Source organism: Peromyscus leucopus, chromosome 8b (assembly GCF_004664715.2).
Source record: "Peromyscus leucopus breed LL Stock chromosome 8b, UCI_PerLeu_2.1, whole genome shotgun sequence".
In the NCBI taxonomy this organism is placed as follows: Eukaryota; Metazoa; Chordata; class Mammalia; order Rodentia; family Cricetidae; genus Peromyscus; species Peromyscus leucopus.
In genome coordinates this window covers 85,950,898-85,974,952 of record NC_051086.1, presented here as the reverse complement: position 1 = coordinate 85,974,952, position 24,055 = coordinate 85,950,898, and the positions used below count along the sequence as shown (strand labels likewise).

The window sequence follows — 24,055 nt, the reverse complement described above, 5'->3', positions numbered from 1 at the left end:
TCCTTCCTTCTTCCTAGTCAGTCCACATATCTATCAATGATCACTTTTAATTACCCAACATGTTTGTCCCATCAACTATGAACCTATCTAGTGATCCCCTTTCTTCAGCCCAGGCCTTTCTCTGCTCACTGTTGAAAACATTGCAATCAGCTGGCAGCGGTGGTGTACCCAGCACTCAGGGGCAGAGGCCGGCGGATCTCTGAGTTGAAGGCCAAGGCCAGCCTGGTCTACAGAGTGAGTTCTAAGACTGCCAGGACCATACAGAGAAACCATGTCTCAAAAAAAAAAAAAAAAAAAAAAAAAAAAAAAAAAAAAGAAAGAAAGAAAGAAAGAAAAGAAAAGAAAACACTGCAATCATTTGGGGCAACATTATGTACGTATATGACCTGCTGGGTCCCATATCATTAGGATATTTATTTATCTACTTCCTGGTTGGCCTCTGTCCCCGCTTATCCCTGGTATTTCAAATCTCCACTCCTTGCCTCTAGTATGCAGGTAAAATGGAGACTGTATGAGATCTCTGAGACTTCTCACCTTTCACCCATGACTGAGTTTGCCAATTCTATCTTTTAGACGCAGATATTGTACACTCCTGTTTGGAGCCCTAGGCAGCAACCTGTCTCCAAGGATCTCCAGCTCCTTCTCTGGCTCCTCTCCCTCTTTTCTGCATATGATCCCCTTTCTTTCCTAAATGGATCAAATTTAAGTACACAGTTTGAATAATTCTTGAAAGACATATAACCTACATCACTACCCTCACACACTTTCTTATACCTTTGTGGAATCAATACTCCCAAGTCATCCCCACCCCCAGACAACCTCTGATAAATTCCTTTGTTTAAGTTTAGCAAATGAAGATTCTTTTGTGTAGGGATTCTTTTTCATTGTACTATGTTTTTGAAATTCATCCCTATTTTGTATCATCAACTAAAATTAATGAGTAACATTCTGCCTTAAGGACGTGTGACTATTTGCTTACCTATCTATCTGTTGATGGACATTTGGGTTGCTTCCAGGTTTTGTTTACTGTGAATAAAGCTACTAACACTTGAATATGGGTCTCTATTTGAACTTTTTTTTCTTTCCCTTGGGAAACTATTTTAGGAGTGGAATGGCTGAGTCATATTATTTACATTTAGCAAGACACTGCCAAACAGTTCTCCAAAGTGGATGTAGCATTTTACAACTACCAACAGCACCCAACAGTGAGGTTTTTTTAATGCAGATTTCTAGCCAACCCCTAGAAAATAAGTGTCTGGAAAGGCAGGAGTTTGCTCTAGTAACTTACCCTAGGTGGTTTGATGCTGAGCCATACAGGAAAGCACTGCTTCAAGTTCCCTGTCCACTTCCTCACCTGTACTTTCCCAGCCCTTTCCCACAGTAACATTTCAGTGAGCACACCCACGGGATACTCTCAAATCCCTCTTGGTAGGTCTCCACCTGGCACTGACACGCTCCCATTTCCAGCTAGCACCCTCCCCACTCTATAACCCCAAAGAGACTGGTGTCCCAGCACTACCCAGTCACATAATCTGGAAACATTCTTGTCCTCAGTATTACTTTCTCTTATTATTCCCATTCAATTAGACCCCAAATTTTGTAAATTTTTTTTAAAAATTTATCTCCTCCTTTTCATTTTATCACTTTAAAACTGAGAGAGCTGCCAGGCAGTGAGTGCCTTTAATGCCAGCACTAGGGAGGCAGAGGCAGGTGAATTTTTGAGTTCGAGACCAGCCTGGTGTACAGAGTAAGGTCCAGGATAGCCAGGCTACACAGAGAAACCCTGTCTCAAAAAAGGAAAGAAAGAAAAAAGAAAAAGAAAAGAAAGAGAGAGTCATCATCTCTTCACTGGTCTACACTCCAGCTCCCCATCTCAAAGTCTCTCTGCTTCTCAGCCCTACATTCCATTTGCTATCTAAGAAGGCTGGACAAAGGCAATATGTATTTCTTCCTGCCTTAAATCCTCCAGTGGCTGTTAGGATTCTGCCACCACTCCAGCTGCATGACCACACATACACAGTTCAGCAGCTAAGCAAGGGGTCTTGCATCTTATGTCATTGATGCGCGCTGGTGATTATATGCACGTGCAGCATGGTCTCACCTTAAAAAGCCAGACACAGACTCCTCCCTCTTCCTCTCTGTTTTCTCCTGCCCACTATCTCTCCTCTCTCTCTCCTCCCTCTCCCTCTCCCTCTCCCCCTCTCTCTCTGTAGGTTAAATGGCACTGCTTGTGGCCATGCCAGCAGAGGAGAGTACTGATCGGAAGAATCACAAGCCATGGTTACTTTTTAGAGCTTTATTGTGGGGGAGGGGAGAAAGGAAGAGGGGACAGAGGGAAGGAGAGAGAAGAAAGAGAGGGGGGCGCGCAGAGGGCCCACCCGCTTTTTAGGCTGGGATGCCGTCACAGGCTGGTGATGTAATTAAGGACAGAATCCTTATTCATTTTCTTTCTCTCTCTCTCTCTCTCTCTCTCTCTCTCTCTCTCTCTCTCTCTCTCTCTCTCTCTCTCCTCCCTCCCTCCCTCCCTCCCTCCCTCCCTCCCTCCCTCTGCATGTGCTTCCCCAGGTCTGTTCCTTTTGCCCTCCTCCCCCAATAAAGCTCTGCTACTGGGTTTGTTGTGTTCATGCCTCATGACCTTTCTGCACGGTACCAGCGCCACTTATAGTTTTAAGAACAACAAGGGCTCCTCTCACATGCCCAAGGCCTTCTATTGCTGTGGCTCAAGTTAGTCCCCATCCTTCAAATCCATAGCACTCTTCATGTCAGCAATTTCCTCAAAGAAAATTCCAACTTCTTGAGGAGATAGGACTGAGCAACTTAGTATTTAGGGTCTAGTAGTTGAGAAAACATGGGGCTAAAAAAAAATACACAAAAAGTTGAAAAACTTTTCATTCTTTTTTTTTTTTTTTTCCTCCGAGACAGGGTTTCTCTGTGTAGCTTTGCGCCTTTCCTGGAACTCACTCTGTAGACCAGGCTGGCCTCAAACTCACAGAGATCCACCTGCCTCTGCCTCCTAAGTGCTGGGATTAAAGGCGTGCGCCACCACCGCCCGGCAAACTTTTCATTCTTAATCATAATTACTTACTAATAGAATGTGTGTACTTGTCAAGTACTATATAATTTCAAACCTTATATTAAACTGGATGTGGCCACCCTCGTTACCATTTAACACAGATTTTCACACGGTATTTGAATTTTGTCACAGCAGCTGCCAAAAACTCAGCTTCACAAAGATATACCACTGAAATGAATGTAGCATCATTTGAGGTTAAAACTATCAACTCCTTCAAGCATGATGCTTGACAACTGTCAACTACAGGCCCACTTCTCCGTGATTTCTTACACTGGTAACTCTTCCCAAACTCATCCTGAGCTTTGATGTTGGTGTCTGTGCTTGCCCTTACTTGCTCACCTCAGTTTGCCCTTCAGCCTCCTTTCAAATAGCCCTTTCTCCAGGAAATGAGAAACACGCCATCTGCTGCATGCACTTAGTCCATATGATACACCTCCTGTGTTTCTCACAGGGCAAGTACTGTTTCACGGAGCTTCCTTGGTATCAACTACTTAAGGAGTGTACTGAATTCCAACACTTTGGGTCAGAGTCTACCTATTCTGTTTGCTGTGACATATACACAGCAAAGAGAGAAAGTTCACAGACATTTAGTGGCTAACCAGAAAACAAGCCTCTGAGTGGCTGCTGCCCAGGCCTTTGCCCTCTTAATACACAGAGAACAATGCAGTCTGCAGGATGAAAGGCGATCAGTAATTTAGGACTGTGGTGATATTGTGTTCCCCAAAATACTGTGCACCCTAATAAACTTATCTGGGGTCAGAGAACAGAACAGCCACTAGATATAGAGGCCAGAAAATGGTGGCACACACGACTTTAATCCTAGCATTCCAGAGGCAGAAATCTGTCTGGATCTCTGTGAGTTCAAGGCCACACTGGAAACAGCCAGGCATGGTTACTCACGGCTTTAATCCCAGGAAGTGATGGCAGAAAGCAGAAAGGTATATAAGGCGTGAAAACCAGGAACTAGAGCTGGTTAAGCTTTCAGGCTTTCGAGAAGCAGTTCAGCTGAGATCCATTTGGATAAGGACAGAGGCTTCCAGTCTGAGGAGACAGGATCAGCTGAGGAACTGCGAGGTGAGGAAGCTGTGGCTTGTTCTGCTTCTCTGATCTTCCAGCATTGAGCTCAGTACTTGGCTCCAGGTTTACTTTCATTAATAAGGACTTTTAAGATTCATGCATGGGACAGTCAACACTGCAGGTAGAATGCAGCCAAATTTCCCTTATAAAAAAGACAATCCCACACAAACACCCACATAATACAAGTTAAAAGCAGTTGTCCAGGCACAGTACTGTTTCTGCATCCATGTTAAAAATTACTTAAATTTATGGATAAGATGATGTGGCTTTTGCCTTGAAATGAAAGGAGGAAAGGGAAAGATTGCCATGTGTTGATCATTACTGCAGCTGGGCATTGGCTCCATGAGGCTCTCTTCTTCTTGTTCTCTTTACTTCTGCATATGTATAAAACTTTTCTAAAATGCAAAGTCTAAAAACAAAACAAAATGGAAAAAGAAAAGGCTAAAAATCAAGCTATTTCAGAACCCCTTTCCAAGAGGCTGGAAACAAAGACATTCTATTCCTACTCTCACCTGTCACCCTGGCCCCACCTCAGACTTCCCCAGCCCTGGCTGGTCACACTGGTATGCTGTAGGGGCGTCAGGGGGTGGGGGGGTGGGGGTGGGGGACGACGACGACGACAATGACACAAAAGTCCGCTAATAGAAAAAGGCTTTGGCCGGGCGGTGGTGGCGCACGCCTTTAATCCCAGCACTTGGGAGGCAGAGGCAGGCGGATCTCTGTGAGTTCGAGGCCAGCCTGGGCTACCAAGTGAATTCCAGGAAAGGCGCAAAGCTACATAGAGAAACCCTGTCTTGAAAAACCAAAAAAAAAAAAAAAAAAAAAAGAAAAAGGCTTTGATGAAGCCAACCAATGTAATAAACTGCTTCAGACTGTAACTGAGGGTGACAGCTTTCTCTGGAGGTGGCTCTAGACAGACTTATTTCACGTAGGAAGAAGTAAGAACCCTTTGATTACAGACCCTTTGAGAACACATTGCTCACTTAACTACTGCTCAAAGAGCTTTGAGAGAGCATTCTCTTCCCTACCCCAGATGAGCACCAGGATTTTTGGAACACTCCACTTCTCTGGGTTATCTAGATACACACAGGAAAAGCACAGGTTGTTTACCCTCCTACATACACCTTTCAACCTCTACCAAGCTCCACATGTAACCACTGAAACTGGCTTCCTCCTTTGAGTAGAGACCTCTCCAGGACAACCTGGGTGCTATGGCATTTGGTCAGACACCCACCCTTCCAGGGGCATCTCTCCAAGTGATCGGAAATGTTCTTGACTGGTCCTTTAAAGAGGCATTTAAGAATAGTGACCAGAGATAAAGTTCCAAATGCTTTGCCTCCCCCACACACGCTTTCTTTTCCCTCTCTTACTCCTTTCTTTGTCCCTCTTTCTTTTTTTCTCTCTCAGAAGAACAGAAATCCGACTACTAGTAATTATCTGTTGAGATTTATCATGTGTATCTCAAAAACAAATACTGGGCATCTACTACCAGCTTAGTTCTGCTAAGTGCTTTATGGGATAAAGGAAGGACAGACACTGGCTTGTGAAGTGGATATCTATGTCATGGAACATACAAAAACTTCTACAGCATGTACCACACGCCATAGGATCTCCTAGGTGTAGGCTGAAATATTACACACATACACACACACACACACACACACACACACACACACACACACACACACTCACACACGACTTTCATAGAGGAAGCAGGCCTGGAGCATGGAGGTGACAGGAAAACATGAGTAAGAAACCACTACCCACCCCAGGCCTGGTCAGGGTGGTGTGTTCCTGCTGAGATATAACACAAGCTGGACTGCCAGCAGAGCCACCATAGACAAAGTACAGAGAACTTCAAAACGGGGTATCTGAGCACCAGGACCAAAAGGGCCGCTTCTGAGAGGAAGAGAAGTGTGATGCAGTCCTATGGAAGTGAGATGTGTAGACAGACAGACATCAGAGGACAAACGAAGGAGAAAGGAGAAGGACTCACAAAAGTAGGGGAAGGATGCAAGAGCTCAATTAAGACAGGCCAGACTACTGTGAGATAGACAAGACCAGCAAACAGAGCCCTGATCGAATACAGTACTAGAAAGAAATGAGTGAAAGGTGACATGGAGATTTTGATGCTAGCAGAGAAGACAGCAATGAAACAGGAAGGGTGTGTGCTCTGAATGCAATAAACAACAGCCATTTCCTCAGGAATGAACTTAATGTTCTAATACTGTTTTCTGATATAAAATATTGGACGAAACAAAGACATCCATGCTTCTCAACTCTAAACCAAATGTCATGCATTCAAGCAACCTAGTTAGGGCAATATTTCTCCCCAGAGGAAAAGTGTATGGTTAATCTAAGCCTCATGCTCCTTAAAGTTGTCAGTTTACATTGTAAAATTGAAAGTCTTAAATGCCCTATGAAGTCTAGCTTTCATGGGGAAAGAATTTTAAAATAAACGTCTAATTAAAAGGTCCTTGTGTTCTAACTCTTACCACAGCTGGGAAAGGACAGGACAAGTTGTCTACATGGGAAACTCGTGCGTATCATAGAGTTATGTTGGACAGGGATAATCATGTGGAAATATCCAAGCAATCAGGAAAATGGCTCAAGCCTGTAGCAGCCAAATTCTGTATTCTTATTCAGTTTCATCTCAGCAGAAGTCATTCAGGCTAGGTGTCACCATCAATCACGAAGGGACTGAGAAGACCACACACCCAAGGGCCTTTCGGGATGCCACAACTTAACAGATGCAATGGGGGTGGGAGGTGACATCAAACCACAGACACCCAAAGGCAACTAAGGACAAGTTACAGTGACAGCCAAAAAGAAGTATCTTCCCCATGCTTCCACAACGGTAACTATGTTTCCATACATACCAACCAAATGGCTAAGAACATGCATTATGGCAGATCTCTGTTCTTATGGGCAGGGACTTACTGGCAAGAGGAATGTCCAATATGAGACGCTGCAATATGAAGTGTGTCCCACCAGGGAGGGAAGTGAGTCGGGTACAAAATGAATGAGTTGGCACTTGTTGAGTAAGCTGAAGGGTGAGTACATGGGTCATACTGCGAAGTATCTTTGTGTTGGAAAATAGTTTTAAAAATTTCACATGGGGTTAGGGACTTAGCACAGTGGCTGATACTTGCCTAACAAGCACAAGGCCCAGGATTTTGTCCCCAGTATGTCCCCCTTCTCCCCAAATCCTTCATATTAAAAAGTAAACTCCAGGGCTAGGGAGATGACCGACAGGACAAAGCACTTACCGCGCAAGTGTGAGGACCATGGTTTAGACCACCAGCACCCATATAAAACCATATAAAACCCCTGGTGTGAATCTCAGTGCTTGTGAGGCAGAAACAGGGAAGTCACAGGACAGCTGGGTACCTAGCTAAACTTGCAAGTACCAGGTTCATCAAGATCCTGTCTCAGTAAATAGCAGTGAAGACACTTTGAGGAAGACATCCAGTATCAATCTCTGGCCTCCACACACATCCATACATACCTACACATGTACTTCCCCCACCTCCCAAACATACCACGCACACTTAAAAAAAATAAAATACAGGGCTGGAAAATGACTCCGTGGATAAAGTACTTGTTATGTAAGCATGAGGACCTGAGTTGGATCTCATGGATACCCATGAAAAAGCTGGGTTTAGCATTAATCGCCTATAATCTCAGCACTGGGGTAAAAGAGGGGGCTGTTCACAGAAACAGATGGACTCCAGGAGCTTGCAGGCCAGTTAGCCAAGTCCTGCCTAATTAGTAAGATCCAAGTTCAGAAGGTGGAGAAATGACTGAGGAAGACATCTTGATGTCAACATCTCACACATGAGAGAGACAGAGACAGAGAGACGGAGAGAGACAGAGAGGCCTGATGGCACATACCTGTAATTTTAATTACACAGGCAGGGGTCTAGGGTAGCAAAATCAAAAGTTCAAGGCCTTGCAGGGACTACAGAATAAGATCAAGGCCAGCCTGGACAATTAGCCAGGTACTATCTCAAAATAAAAAGTAAAAAGAGTGCTGAAGATACACCTCAGTGGTAGAGAACTTGACAAATATGCACGAGGGCCTAGAATCAATCCCTAGTACCACCGAAAAGACAGAGAACCCAATGCATTTTCAAAATAAAAAGTTTAGTTGAAATTCCCTCTTGTCAGACTTAATTTCAGTCCTCCACAGACATGGAAAAGAAATAAACACCTTTCTCATGGTTGAGCAATGAGGTGGAAAGGAAGATGATGTGTATCATATCCAAAGCCTGGGAATTGCTTAAGAAATGGAACTACTGCTGGGCAGTGGTGGCACACGCCTTTAATCCCAGCACTCGGGAGGCAAAGGCAGGCGGATCTTTGTGAGTTCAAGGTCAGCCTGGTCTACAGAGTGAGATCAGGAAAGGCACAAAGCTACACAGAGAAACCCTGTATCGAAAAGCCCCCCCCCCAAACAAAAGGAACTACTGAGAAAATGTCACCATCACATTCCATGATTTCCCATCTCATGTTTCTGTTGTTCTTTTGCAAGTAGATCTCTGACTGTTCCTAAGAACACACACTCAACCTAACAGGTACTACAAAAACCACAAAAACCTGTGTGAAATTCAAGATAAGAAACCAGAACTGCCTGCCACCACAGTGGTACAAGTGACAGGAGGTAGATGCATCCAAGGAGGCAAAGTAAGTCCCACTAGCTTCCAAGGACTCTCAAAAGACACTTGGTCAGAAGAGTCCTGGGAACCAAGTAGACACGAAGGTCCAGAGCCCCTGTCAAGGAAGGAGAAATCTGGCAGGAAGACAAAACCCCAGCACAAGCTGGCAGTACCTTCATGGGCTTCAATGAAGGACCTCAGAACCCAGGTGAAGAAGGGGCCAGTTCCGCCAGAGGACTAAGGAGGTAACCTGGCCATGGGCTCTTTGTCTAACACTATAAGCCAAGACGTTTTTGTTTTTTTAAAATGTGTCTGGGTATTTTGGCCTGCATGTCTGTCCATCTGTACCACTTGTGCACCTGGTACCCTCAGAAGCCAGAAGAGGGTATCAGATCCCCTGGAACTGGAGTTACAGGTGGTTGTGGGCCACTATGTGGGTGTTAGGGATTGAAGCTGGGTTCTCTGGAAGAGCAACCAGTTCTTGTAATCCCATCTCTCTAGCCCCTAAGACCAAGGTTTCTGAGGCCTGGTAAGGAGCTCTGTGCCCGGAAGTGAGGCTAGAGACATGTGTGGAGCAGACTGATGGGTCTCCTAGGCTTTCTATGAGCACAGACCTGAGCACAGGAGTCAGTGCTTCTCAGACTAGCTGTGGTAGGGTGTCCATAGCTGAAAAGCCCATCAAGGATGCTCATGCTCCTTTCTTTGCTTCTCTCTATGCATGGGTGACAACCCCCCCATAGCCATAGGTGGCAGCACTGGAGGCAGCATGACTGTCTTTCAGGGGCAGTTTTAGTCTAACTGGAGTTTGTGTGCGGAGTGGGGTAGGGGTAAATCAGATGGCAGTGAAACAGGCAAATGAGAGGACAATTAACAAAAGCAAGGGACAGTGGGGAGTGAGGGTGATGGTTAGCAGACTGCCACATAAATCTAGCACATGAATGTCACAAGCCTGGCTATGACCTAGAACTGGGGACTGAGAGGAGTAACAGTCAGATTTGGAAGGTACTTCCTGTACTGGCACAACAGGACCTGTGGCCAGCTGAACACTAAGGGGATAGTAGAAGAGCATCACTCTAGTGTCTAGACTCAGCAGCCATGACTATCAGCATAGGAAGGACTGGGGCAAGACACACCCACTTAGAAAAAGAAATTCATGTGGCTGTATAGGTTGCCTTCAAATTTCAACTAAGTAATTTTGTTCTAACCCCTCCTGAAAATCTCCAATATTAACCACTCACAGGACACCAGGGGAGTTTGGCTGGGAGAGCAGCCATGTTGCATGCTTAGTAAAAATGTATGATTAGTAAGGATGATTCTAAATTGGACCCAGTCCTTTGTATCCTCCATTATTGGAAAAGAGATGGAAATATAGTTAGGCTACTAAAGAAGAACTGGTAATTTGATGGAGATCTGAGTGTCAAAAAGCAGCGAGTGTTTTATGGAGAGAACAAGGAGCCCTAAGCCAGTCCTTGGAATAATCGTCTGTTCAGCTTTGCCAGACCAACGCAAGCTTTGTAAAGTTGACGTAGAGCAGAGCTGCACGCAGTTGGCATCTGGTCTGAAGCTGCAGAAATGGAACATACACAAACCTGATCACTGGGGAGATTTCAAAGGCAGCAGGGATTGCCACCGCACAAAATCAGGCTTGGAAGACGACACCTAAGCAAAATGTCACAATTCACCTTAGTGCCCCAAACACATACGCCTCGTCTTTTCTACTAGGTATAATTCTCCACTTTGGCACAAGGCACCTCTATTTCTGGGAACAGCAACATGTGTTTGGTTGAAGAACAACTGTACCTGCCAAAAACCAGTGTGGAAATGGGGGGAAATTTGTAGGTTTTTGGCTCCTGAAAAAAGTAAACAGTTAGGAAACCATGCAATGGAGTCCCGGATATGCATCCTGAAGAACACCAGGGTGATGGGCTGAAGGCCTGTGCTTGCATTCACAGGTTTCTCCCACCTGCTCCACTGTCAGGCCAGCTGGAATCCTCCCTTGTGTGGAAATGTGCAGTACGATGCTGCCTACTATCTCAACTTCTCCCTAGCCCCATCAGTTCAGTCTCATTCAACACGGAACGTGCTGATCCTCGAACTGGAGGCCAGGTACCCTAGTCTGCCCTACTGTCAAAACATCACAGACTGCGGGACTTAAGCAATTGACATTTATTTTTCCTAGTTCTGGAGGCTAGAATTCTGAGATTAGGGTCCAGCATGGCTTGGCTCTTGTGGGGGAAATCTCTTCATGGCTAGACACATTTTCTCACGGTGCTTTCAAATGACAGAGAAAGACACATACAGATCTCTCTCTCTCTTCTCATAAGGACACTAATCCAAGTGTGGAGTCTCATCCTTATGCTATTCATAAAGTCCCCACTGTCACATAACGTTACACTGGAGCTTAAGACTCTTTCTATTGCCGTGAAGAGACACCATGACCAAGGCAACTCTTATGAAGGAAAACATTTAATTGGGGCTGGCTTACAGTTCAGAGGTTTAGTCCACTATCATTATAGAAGAATATGGTGGCATGCAGGCACATATGGTGCTGGAGAAGGAGCTGAGAGTTCCACATCTTGATCTGCAGGCAGCAGAGGAGATTTTGTGCCACACTGGGGTTAGCTTGAGCTTATGAGCCCTCAAGGCCTGCCTTCACAGTGACATACTTACTCCAACAAGGCCACACCTCCTATTAGTGCCACTCCCTATGGACCAAACATTCAAACACAGGAGTCTATGGGGGCCGTACCTATTCAAACCACCACAGGATCCAACCTGTGGAGTTGACAGGGACACATTCAGTCTGTAATACCCAGGCAAGTCAATCTTATACTTGGATTCTTCCATTTCTTTCAATGTCCTTCCACTGGCCACCAGGCCGAACACTGGCACTCTTTATTGGGGGAGGGCGTACAGTTCTCTAGGGAGTACTCAGAAATCTGTGAGCATATTTTCTGATGGCCACAGAGGTTGGGGGCCAGGGATTTTAGGTATTCTTTCTTTTCTTTTTTTTTTTTTTGGAGGCAGGGTCTCTCTATAGCTTTGGCTGTCCTAAAATTAATTTTGTAGACCAGGCTGGCCTCTCATAGAGATTCACCTGTCTCTGTCTCCCAAATTCTGGGATTAAAAGCATGTGCCACCACACCCAACCATTAGGTAGTCCTGAACAACCAGACACACTGCTCTGATTTGCCAGTCACTCACATGGGAAAAAAAACCTTTAGTAGCTATTCAAGCCCACAATTTGCTTTACACATAGACACAAAAACTTTTTTTGGGGGGGATTTTTTTGAGACAGGGTTTCTCTGTATAACAGCTCTGGCTGTCCTGGAACTCAATTTGCAGACCAGGCTGGTCTCGAACTCACAGAGATCCACCTGCCTCTGGCTTCCCAAGTGCTGGAATGAAAGGCATGTGCCACCACCGTCCAGCACACAAACATATTTTGTATGACATAATATACTGAATTTTCTCAGACTATATCTGCTGTGTGAATCAAGTTAAGACAGCTTTTTTTTACATGGAACATTACCATGAAGTGTCCACCATCTTGGAAAGTGTCTCCATGGCTCTGTTGATATCCTCATCTCCATCAACAGACCCAGTATTTCCTACAGGTGGAGTGTCCCTCACAGACGCATGGCCCAAGTATTTACAAGGTAAATTCTGATATATGATTAAAAATTATTTTCCTGAGCAAAGTATGATAATATGTGTCTATAATGTCAGTACTAAGGAGTCTAAGTGAGAAGAACCACAAATTTGAGGCCAACCTGAGCTCTACAGACCAACCTGGGCTATGTAGCAAGATCCTATTTCAATTTTAAAAAATTCTTTTCCTATTATCAGTTTTAGATTACCGGTTGAGCAATAGATTTCTTTGTAAAACATGTATGTAAGTCACTATCTATAAATTTTGTGTCAGAAACGCAAAAGTGTACCTTTATAATAAATCATATAAAGGCAGAACAGGGTCCCTTATATCCTGTTTGGCCCCCATCTCTCTGTATTGATATATTGTGTACCCTAATAAACTTGCCTGAGGATCAGAAGACAGAGCCAGTCACTAGATTAGACATAGAGGCCAGGCAGTGGTGGCACACACCTTTAATCCCAGCACTTGAGATTTCACACCTTTGCTTGGGAAGCACACACTCTTTTAATCCCAGGAAGTAATATGGCAGGACAGAGAAAGGTACATAAGGCGTGAGGAAACAGGAACTCATTCTCTTTAAGCTGAGGATTTCGTAGAGGTAAGAACTAGTGGCTGCTGCTCTGCTTCTCTGATCTTTCAGCTTTCAGCCCAATATCTGGCTCTGGGTTTCTTATTATAAGAAGTTTTAAGATTCATGCTACATCTCTCTAAGCTCAGTTTACCTCCACCTGCTCCACTCCTGCCACACCTCTCCATCCCAGTGCTCTTCAGACAAGGGAACTCCTGCCCTTACCCTGCATTTCAGTTACTTTTCTCAGTGCTATGACAAAATATCAGACAGAAGCAACTTAAGGGGGAAAGAGATTTATTTTGGCTCACGGGGTTGGTTTGGTTTGGTTTCATTTTATTTTATGCACCACATGTATGCCTGGTGCTTGTGGAAGCCAGAAGAGGATACTGGATAACTTGGAACTAGAACTACAGACGATTGTGAGTTGCCATGTTGGTGCTGGAGATCAAACCCAGGTCCTCTGTAAGAGTAGCCAGTGTTCTTAACCACTGAGCCATGTCTCCAGCCCCTTAGCTCACTGTTTAAAGAATATAGTTCACCATGGTAGAAGGCCATGACAGAAGGAGAAGCTTAGTTCGTGTGAGTGGAAATGGGAGGCTGCTGGTAAAATCATGTTGACCAATGAGAAAGTAAGACCCAGCTAGAACCCTCAGGGCTCATCCTCAGTGGCTTACTTCCAGCAGCCAGGCCTCCTTCTTTAAAGTTTCCACAGCCTCCCAAAAGAGCACCACCAGCTGTGGACATGAGCCTGTGGGAGATAATCTCGAACTCAATAACACTCCATCATGCCTTCTACGAGAAGCTCCTGTCTCCCTGAGGTCTTGCTCAAATGACATGTTCTCGGAGGGGCCTGCTGAAAACTGCAGTCCTTCGGCCCAACCCCAGCCCTGCGCTGATCCGCTGATCCGCTTTCCTGCTGGTCGTCCGTCTCCACAGCTCTTTTCACCATCAACTCCTTTCCTGTCTGTGTCACTACTCTCAGGGTGTGTCAGGGTCTATAACAGAGTCTAACTACTTCATGATATAGCTCTGTATTAATAGTTTAGACATGCCAATTTTGAAATACTTAGTTATAACCATAAGATTAAAATTATATTGCCAACTCATAATATCAATGTGTTACTACTATCTTTGTACAGAAATATAAATTGAAGCTACTGCTATCCAGGGCTTAATTTAATTTTAAAATGTAGTTCTGCTGGGCTTGGTGTTATTCATCTAAAATCCTGTCACTTAAAAGGTCGAGGCAGGAAATCAAGAGTTCAAGGTCATCCCTAGCTACACATGGAATTTGAGGCCATTCCAGGCTACAGGAGGCCCTGTCTCAAACAAAAACAGTAACAATAACAAAAACAAAACAACCCCTCCACAGTTCACAGTTCACTCTTTTTGTTGTTGTTGTTGTTGTTGTTTTTCCAGACAAGATTTCTTTGTGTAGTTTTGGTGTCTGTCCTGGATCTTGCTCTGTAGACCAGGCTGGCCTCAAACTCACAGAGAGCCGCCTGACTCTGCCTCCCAGAGTGCTGGGATTAAAGGCATGAGCCACCGTCGCCCAGCCACCGTTCATTCTTAATACAACATGGTAGACATTATTTTAAATGATTAGATGTTAAATAAGTATCACTAACTCATCCCCCCCCCCTTTTTTTTTCTGAAACAGGGTTTCTCTGTGTAACAAGGCCCTGGCTGTCCTGGCATATACCACTACCGCCAGGCACACTAACCCATTCTTTTTTTTTTTTTTTTTAAATGTATTTCACTTTATTTTATGTGCATTGGTGTGAAGGTATCAGATCCCCTGGAACTGGAGTTACAGACAGTTGTAAGCTGTCATGTGGGTGCTGGGAATTGAACCCGGGTCCTTGGGAAGAACAGTCAGTGCTCTTAACCACTGAGCCATCTCTCCAGCCCCCACACTAACCCATTCTTAAGTGTCATTTAACAATTTCTCTCTGCTGGGCAGGGGTAGCATATACCTTAATAAGAGGAGAGGCAGGTGGGTTTCTGTCAGTTCAAGGCTAGCCTGGTCTATATAGGGAGTTCTAGGACAGCCTGGGCTACACAAAGAAGCCCTGTCTTAAAAACAACAAAACAAAACAATACAAAGAAAGCATGTGTGTGTGTGTGTGTGTACACACACACACACACACACACTAATTAAAAACAGAACCAATTCCTCTCTGAGCATCTCACCTACGCTGGGTTCTACTGACTCCATCTATCTTTCCTGTACTCTGTTTTCAGGTTGCTGCTGTCTCTAGTTCTCCTACACAGGCTACTGCTGGATTAATCTGAAAGCCGAGCATCTGATGAGTCCCTCACTTGTTCAAACATGCTAATAGCTCCCAATTTCCTGTTCAATCAATCAGGCTCAACATACCCTATGGCTCTGGAACTCTCTACCTTTAATGTATCCCCAGAATCCTGCTGAATGCACCAGCCCTTCCCCCAAATCCTACAACCCTCTCTTTTCTTTGTCAGGCCTCCATCCCAATTCTCCCCCCATCTCAAGCCATGGCCCAGCCCTGAAACCATCACATGACCAGCCCACCCTGTGCCCAGATGGGTGCAGGTTCACAGCACACTGTCAGAACCTCCTTGAGCACTCACAGAACCGTGCTCTACACTGAAGTTCTGCCTTTGCTGCTTATCTAACTATGGAGCCTTGAGAACAAGGTCTCCCTTTTTCTTTATGTCCCATACAGTATCTTTCCCAGGTTAAGATTCTCTCTCTCTTTTTTAAATTTATTTTTATTTCATGTGCACTGGTGTTTTGCCTGCATACTTATCTGCGTGAGGGTTGTCAGATGATGTAGCATGAATCTTAAAAGGTCTTATTAATAAAAACAAACCTGAAGCCAGGTATTGGGGTGAACGCTGGAAGATCAGAGATGCAGACAAGCCACAGCCACCTCACCTTGCCAATTCTTCAACTGATCCTGTTTCTTTAGACTGGAAGCCTCTAGTCCTCATCCAGAATGAATCTCAGCTGAACTGTGCTGCTCAAAAGCCTAAAAGCTTAACCAGCTCTATCTAGTTCCTGGTCCTCACACCTTATATACCTTTCTGCATTCTGCCATCACTTCCAGGGATTAAAGGCGTGCTTGGCTGTTTCCAGTGTGGCCTTAAACTCACAGAGATCCAAATGGATCTCTGCCTCCCAAGTGATAGGATTAAAGGCATGTGTGCCACCATTTTCTGGCCTCTATATCTAGTGGCTGTTCTGTTCTCTGACCCCAGATAAGTTTATTAGGGTGCATAGTATTTTGGGGAACACAATATCACCACAAGATCCCCTAGAACTGGAGTTACAGACAGTTGTGAGCTGTCATGTGGGTGCTGGGAATTGAACTGGGGAGATTCTTTTAATGCATATAAAGTGGGATGAAAAAAAATGGAGAAAAAAATTCTTTCATCTCTCAGCAACAAGAAAGAAGAGACTGACTGATGTATTTGAGTAACAGACAAGCCCAGCCCCAGTTGTACTGGACACAGCCAAGACTACTTGGAAAATAAAGACTTGTGCAGTGAGCAGGGAAAGAAGAGAGTGGCTAAATGTCTGTCGTGCCTTGAAACACCAAAAAGGAAGGGCAGGCCCCAACATCCAATGGCCAAAGTATTTCTCCCAGTCCTTTGTGACTTCTTGATTCTCATTTTTGAAATTTAAAAAATTCTGCTTTCATTTTAAAGCACTAAAAGGCTTAATCTGAAGGCGGGGCCGTACACATGCGCTCTCAGAGCCTAGACTACAAGACGGCACTAAGAATCATCTCTTGGCCACTCACTTCCCATAGTGCTGGTTCTTTGGGTGCCTTAAAGTTCTTGCTGCTCCATGCAGGGCCCAAAGAGGTGGGGCAGGATGACCCTAGTACTCAAGCTGCCCTTAGCTATGGATTCGAAGCAGGTTTACCACAGTACTGACAAAATGACGTGTGACATCTGGAAGACTGCTTAGCAAAGGGAAATAATGCTGTGCTCATGACAATAATAGGCCATGGAGAAGTGATGAAAGAAAACACACCAGTCAGACCTGAATTAAGACCAAGTAAGACTTACTAATAACAGAATAACAGAGAGGACACTAAAATCCCCGAATCTGAGCTGGGCATGGCTCTGTCTGGGAAGATTGCTTTGGAAATTAAGTAGGATGAATTCCCCAGTGGTAGAGCTCCCCACCACTGATTACTGACTACCACCAGAAGGGAGTGACAGCAATATGAGGGAGGGTTAAATGAGAAACCAGCCTCATTTCAACGACTTAGTAATGTGGTTAAGATGGGTGAATGTCAAATCTTACAGGCCATGGTAATTTCAGGCTCTACAAAAAACAAGTGAGTAATTGAAAGGGTTGAGAAGATATCTTCTTATAATTATGATTATAAGACTCTGATCATTAGAACTTAACAAATTTAATGCAGAAGGTCTTCAGAAAGCAGCCAGAGCTAATAATAGAAAAGCCTAGAGCTTTTTAGAGTCTGGACAGAAGCAATGAAGCATAAAAGATAAGATAGTTTCTTCATCTGCTGCATTCAGTGGAGAGTCATAACAGTTCAGGCTGTAAAGTCACCCTCTGAGTAGAAGTGTTTTGACCTTTTCCTCTTTTTAGCTCATTGTCCTGTCTTAGTTTATTAAACAACATATAACCATTTCTCCTGGACCATGTTTACTTGGCAGCAGCTAAGCCAGTTTCTGCGGCGCTCAAGGACAATCCGAATTACCTTCTTTTAAAGTCCACTTGATCGAGCCTGTCCTCTTGCTGACAGCATGCAAACTTCCATCCAGGGTGGAAACGAACAACAGGGTTTCGGGCAGGGTTACTGTGCTGGCACTTCCAAAACTCTGCAACGAGACAGACAGGATCTTCATGGCAATCCACTCCTTCACCCTGGGCATGTATAATCACAAACTCCTCAAATCATCCTTCATATGATCATCCATCCTCCAGACACAGAAAGCGAGAGAGGGCCTACATTCTCATCAAGAGCACATGTCCAGACAAGAGCTGAGTCACTTTATTCTAAGTGTTGATCCTTCCCACAACAGACCAACAGGTCTATAATCTAACATGACAAAAAATTCTGAAACAACTCATGGGCAACTTCCCCTGAAATGGGGGGAGGGAGTTTGGTCTGCTCTCTGGCTTCCCTCTCTTGGGTCTATTTTACTCTAGAAAACCTTCGCATGTTATGAGTTCATAATAGAAAAGAGTAACAACAGTTTCTCATCTACCAGGGGATTTATTTTAAGCAAAGTATTAGAGGATTACATTTAAAGTAAAATGGGAAATCAGCCTTTGTTATATGAACATAATATATTCTAAAATATCAATCTTCTTGGGCTGGAGAGATGGCTCAGCAATTAGAAGCACTCTCCGTTCTTCCCGAGGACCCGGGTTCAACTCCCAGCACCTATGTTAGGCATTCACAACTGCTTATACTCCAGCTCTAGAAGATCTGATGTGCTCTTCTGGAATCCACGTGTGTGTGTGTGCACGCGTGCGCGCGCGCACACACACACACACACACACACACACACACACACACACACACGCACACACACATATATGTAAATAAACTTTTTTAAAAATCTTTAAAAAGCAATGCATTCTGTCTGGTGGTGGTGGTGGCATGTGCATTTAATCCCAGCACTGGGGTTGGGGGGGAAGAGGTGGGCAGATCACTAGAGTTCGAGATCAGCCTGGTCTACAGAGTAAGTTCCAGGACAGTCAGGGCTACACAGAGAAACCCTGTCTTGAAAAAAAAAAAAATCAAGATTCCAATGTAATTTACAATCACATAAATTAAAGCTGTTATTGAGGAAATTGACAAAAAGCCTAACTCCAAACTTTTCTTCACAATCAAAATACAATTTAAAGTCTATCTCTTTTGTTCAATAAATTGTGACAACCGAGGGCCAGATATGGCGGTTCATGTCTGTGGTCCCAGCACTTTGAAGGAAAGGCAAGAAGGTTATGGGAAAAAGATCAGCTTGGGCTACATAGCAAGACCCTGTCTCAAAAACAAAAACAAAAACAAAAACAAACAAAAAAACCAGTAATAAAAATTAAAAATTGAGCCGGGCGTGGTGGCGCACGCCTTTAATCCCAGCACTCGGGAGGCAGAGGCAGGCGGATCTCTGTGAGTTCGAGGCCAGCCTGGGCTACCAAGTGAGCTCCAGGAAAGGCGCAAAGCTACACAGAGAAACCCTGTCTCGAAAACCAAAAAAAAAAAAAAAAAATTAAAAATTATTTTATTTTTAGATTAAAAAAAATTATGTGCAGAAATGTTTTGCCTACATGTGTATGTAAGTGTACCACCATGGGTACCTGGTGTCTGCAGAGGCCAGAAGAAGGCACTGAATCCTGGAAGTGGGGTTCCAGAGGGTTTTGAGTTGCCATCTGGGTGCTGAGATTCCCAACTTGGGTCTTCTGCAAGGGCAGCCAGTGCTCTTAACCACTGAGCCATTTCTCCAACCCCAAGATAAAAATACTAAAGCAGAACACTGCAGGGCAGGGAATATAGCTCAACAGCACAGCACTTACCTAGTATGTGTGAAGCCCTGAGTTCAGTTCCCAATAGTGAAAATTGAGATTAAAAAAATCTAAAGAGGGCCTCAGCAGTTAGGACTGCCTGTTGCTCTTGCAAAGGATCTGCATTTGGTTCCCAGTGCCCACACTGGGCAGCTCAACTGCCTGTAATTCCAGCTCAGAGGAGGCTAGGCCTCTGCACTCCACAGGCACCGCGTCCACAGGCACATCCCCCCCCCATACCTTCACTTCTAAAGACTATGAAAATTATCTTTATTACCCATCGCTAGTAGCAGAGAGAAATGTTAGTATAATCTTTCTTAAAAATACTTTTGAAAGTGGACAAAATAACAGGTTCTTTGACATTTTCATACGGGTGTCATTGGACTTTGCTTATATTCACTCAGATCATTTCCCCTGTTCCCCACCACATACACTCACACTCACACACATACTGGCTCCATTCCTCCCCTCAAATGGTCCTATGGGAAAGCAGAAAGAAATACCCCATACTTCAGATCCTATGTTTCAACTTCTATACACTAATGAAAAAAATTCCTGATATGGAAAAAATCTCTGGGCACAATGACTTTTTTTTTTGTTTTTTTGAGACAAGAGTTTCTCTGTGTAGCTTTGGAGCCTGTCCCTGTCCTGGAACTCGCTCTGTAGACCAGGCTGGCCTTGAACTCAGAGATCCTCTTGCCTCTGCCTCAGAGTGCTGGGAATACAAGCGTGGGCCACCACCACCTGGCTACATACTATTATTTTAATGAACTCAAATTTCTAATATTTAAAAAGCTGAAACAAACTGAGACATAGCTCAACAACAAATTTTACATGTGTATTAACACAGACTTTAAATCTATGATATAGAAAATTGTTCATATATATTATCCAGTGAAAAATATAGACCCTAAACTTTAGTGTACACTATGGTTCTAACTATACTGGATGGAGTTCTGTCTGTGTGTCCTCTGGCTTTGCTAGGATCTGCACCCTCACCACAGGATTTCCACAGGTCTGTCACATGCACCCACATATGTGGATGACAGTTGGTAGTTTCCTAGATAAAACTGCCTTGTCGGGTGGCCCACTCAGCTGTGCCACACTTTTGTAATGGACTTCTTTTTTCTTTGTCACTATCCCACAAATTACCTAGTTCTACTGTGTGTGTGGGGGGGTGGTGGTGGGGGTCTTGAATTTAAGCAGGCCAGCAATGCTTGCTTAAACTGTTACGTGTGAATTTTGGTATAAGCACTCTTTTTAGAATATGAGAATAGTTGTCTTTTCGTATTAAAACAAAAGGATTGGGCAGTTACTTGTGAATGGGAGCCTGGCCCAGAATATCTCCTCACTCTTAAGAACCTTAAAAGATAGGACCTGATGGTTCTCTTCAGGGCAGCCTGAGGTAGCAGGACAAGTACTCCAGGCCCTGCATTCCTTTCCCTTGGGGAGACCCCCTGGAGGTACCAAGCCGGGGTGATGTTGGAGCAGCTGCCAGAACTTGGCTCATCCTCTGGAGTGCTGGCCTGGGGGGCGGGAGGTGCACACCTTGCTTTGATATGGCCCCGCCTTCTTTCTGGAAGGGGTAAAAGAGCCAACTTTCCTCCTGCCTGAAGGATGTTATCTGTGCAGGGCCTGGAGTTTGAGGAAGAATTAAAGCCTACTTTTAGTTCTACCTGAGGAACCCGGAAACTGGACTACAAGGAAAACCACAGAAGCCCCAGGGTGGCACCGGTCCTCTCTGAGGACCTAAAGGTCACTGTTTGGGAATGCTTGAAATCATTTGGGCTCACAGAGTCCAGAGGGTGACACGCTACAAGTGGACCTGCCCTCCTCCCCTGACATGAGAAAACTGCATGGCCAGAGCAAATAGTTACCAAAGAGATAACCACTGTGTAAAACCAGTCTTGGAGCCCAGGCAGGAACCGAGTCCTTCTGGGTAGTTAAAGTAGGAAATAGTGAACTCGGAAAAGTTTTGTAGTTTTTCACCATATGGAAAAAGCTGGATGAGAGAAAGACAAAAAGAAGCCTGAGGAGAAACTTGGCTCAAAGACAGCGAGAGAATGTCTCCCTTCCGTTGTTCCCTGGACCTCAGCAAAAGCTTTCCTTAAGCTCAAAGACGCTCGTTTAAAACAAATTCCCATTTGTGTAAGTCTGCTGGAATTGGGTCTCTGTTACTTGTTCCAAATAGTCTATACCCCGATTCTTCTATTGAAGCCGTGTGGCAGTTTACAACCTCTGTAACTCCAGTCCCAAGGGATATACAGTCCTCTTCTGACCTCTGTGGGCACTAGGGAACCATGCAGTGCATGTACACATATGTTCAGGCAAACACTCATACACATAAACAAAAGTAAATTAAAACAAACCAAACAAAAAACCAGAGTACTGAGGAGATGGCTCAGGAGATAAGGGTTTTTGCCACCAAGCCTGATGAACTGAGTTCAATTTCCAGTATCCACATTGTGGAGGGAGAGAGCTACTCACTTGAGTTGTCCTTTGACCTCCATATATGTACTATGGCACATGTGTCTTCTAGAAAAATAACACACACACAAAAACACCCAACAAACTTAACTGTAAATAAATAAATAACACAGAGAAGCAAGCCAAGCGGTGGTGGTGCACGCCTTTAATTCCAGCACTCAGGGGCAGAGGCAGGCAGAGTCCAGCATGAGCTACAGAGTAAGTTCCGGGACAGCCAAGGCTACACAGAAAAATTCTGCCTCAAAAAAAAACCAAAGTAAATAAATTAAATAAATAAAAAAATAAATTAAATAAATAAACAAAACCACAGAGAAATGATAAAGAAAATATTACAAAATTATAGCACTAGCATTTTCTCCTCCATTTTCTGAAATCACACAAGTGTGCAGATGAGAGAGAAGCTGACCTTTAACGGCACTTATGAGCACCTGAGTTCAGGGGGCACACTTCCAATTTCAGGACATCAGGTAACTCTGCCACCCGTGATTATCAGTAGTTACCAAAAGGAACAAAGGTTTAGAGAGGCAGAAGTCTCCCAATCAGAGTCTGAGCATCTAGAAGAATAAGAGAGCTGTCGTTATTACTATATATTTCTATTGCATAGAAAATGCCCCAAATATCTCATCACAGTAGCAGAGTTTGAAACACTTGGACATTAGTGCTCCTTTCCTACAGTGTGGAGACAAACGCCATCTACCTTGTTTGAATAGCTTGGAAACACAGGAAAAGTGATGGTCTGGGGTTGGCTAGTGAGCTGAAATAAAGCAGTCATCACACAACTTGCATAGTCTTCTAAAGATCTCAAAAACACGAGGCTTGGAGAGAAGCTACATCAGTCACTGAGCTCTAGCTGCCAGTTACATGTCCACAGTAACCTCATGACCCTCGCCAAACTTGGCCGGTTTTGCTCTTAACTGATTCAAACTGGGTGTCCTTGGGGAGCCATTATACCTGCCCCTCTCCTCCCCTCCCCTCCTCTTTTTTTTTTTTTTTTTTTCTTGGTTTTTCGAGACAGGGTTTCTCTGTGTAGCTTTGCGCCTTTCCTGGAACTCATTTGGTAGTCCAGGCTGGCCTCGAACTCACAGAGATCTACCTGGCTCTGCCTCCCAAGTGCTGGGATTAAAGGCATGCGCCATCACCGCCCGGCCAACCCTCCCCTCCCCTCTTGAGACAGGGTCTCACTATGCAGCCTATCATTCTCTCATAAGATAAATATGCATTATAAATTTCCTGGTGTTTCAAAACCTCAAGCATAATTTATTCCACCCTTCGAGATAGGTCCTTACATAGCCCAGGCTGGCCTTGGACTCTCTATATAGACAATGATAATACTGCCTCCATCATCTCTGGAGATCAAACCTAGGGCTTCATTTGTACTAGGGAAACACTCTACTAATTGAGCTACCTTTCCAGACCTTCAGCATTTTTTTAAACATGAAAATATCTACCTCTAAATATAGTTGCTATAACTAATATGAATAAATATGCTCCTAGATGTCTTTTGTGATACTGATCGTGGCCGAGAACTATTTGTACCGGAACACTGAAAAACACTGCTTCATGATAATGAACATGTCCATTACCTTTGCCTAGCCAATCCAGCCTTTAGCATTCAGTATTTTTTTCTACAACAGATGAAAAACAGGAACAGACCCTACGGCTATACATGATAGTTTCCAGAGGGTCTGAAAATGGAAAAAGGTCAAACCTACCTCTGCTTTATGCTATCTGGAAACTAACTGATGTTTAAAACTATACATATATACCCTTAGCTTGAAGATATTGAAAGTGACCAATCAGGAAACCTGCAGTGGTTAAGAATATTTTAGTCTACCCTCAAACTGAACATCCCCTAGTTCCAGGGGGATGTTCAGGCACCAGGCTCTGTCCATATAGCCCTTCTCATACAAGGTGACCAGAAATCACTTTGGAAATATACAGCCTTTGAAGCACCTCAAATCAGATGACTTTTTCCAAAGTGATCTATGCTGGATGCAAACTATAC

At 44.2% G+C, this 24,055-nt stretch overlaps 1 protein-coding gene across 1 annotated transcript in view; it reads right to left on the bottom strand.

Moving 5' to 3' along the window:
• Window positions 1–24,055, bottom strand: part of Ern1 (endoplasmic reticulum to nucleus signaling 1) — a 102,962-nt gene that overhangs the window by 51,266 nt on the left and 27,641 nt on the right. Inside the window, exon 2 of the mRNA XM_028865193.2 lies at window positions 17,753–17,873. Within this exon, the coding sequence (XP_028721026.1) occupies window positions 17,753–17,873 (121 nt within the window). The remainder of the gene's footprint in view (window positions 1–17,752; window positions 17,874–24,055) is intronic.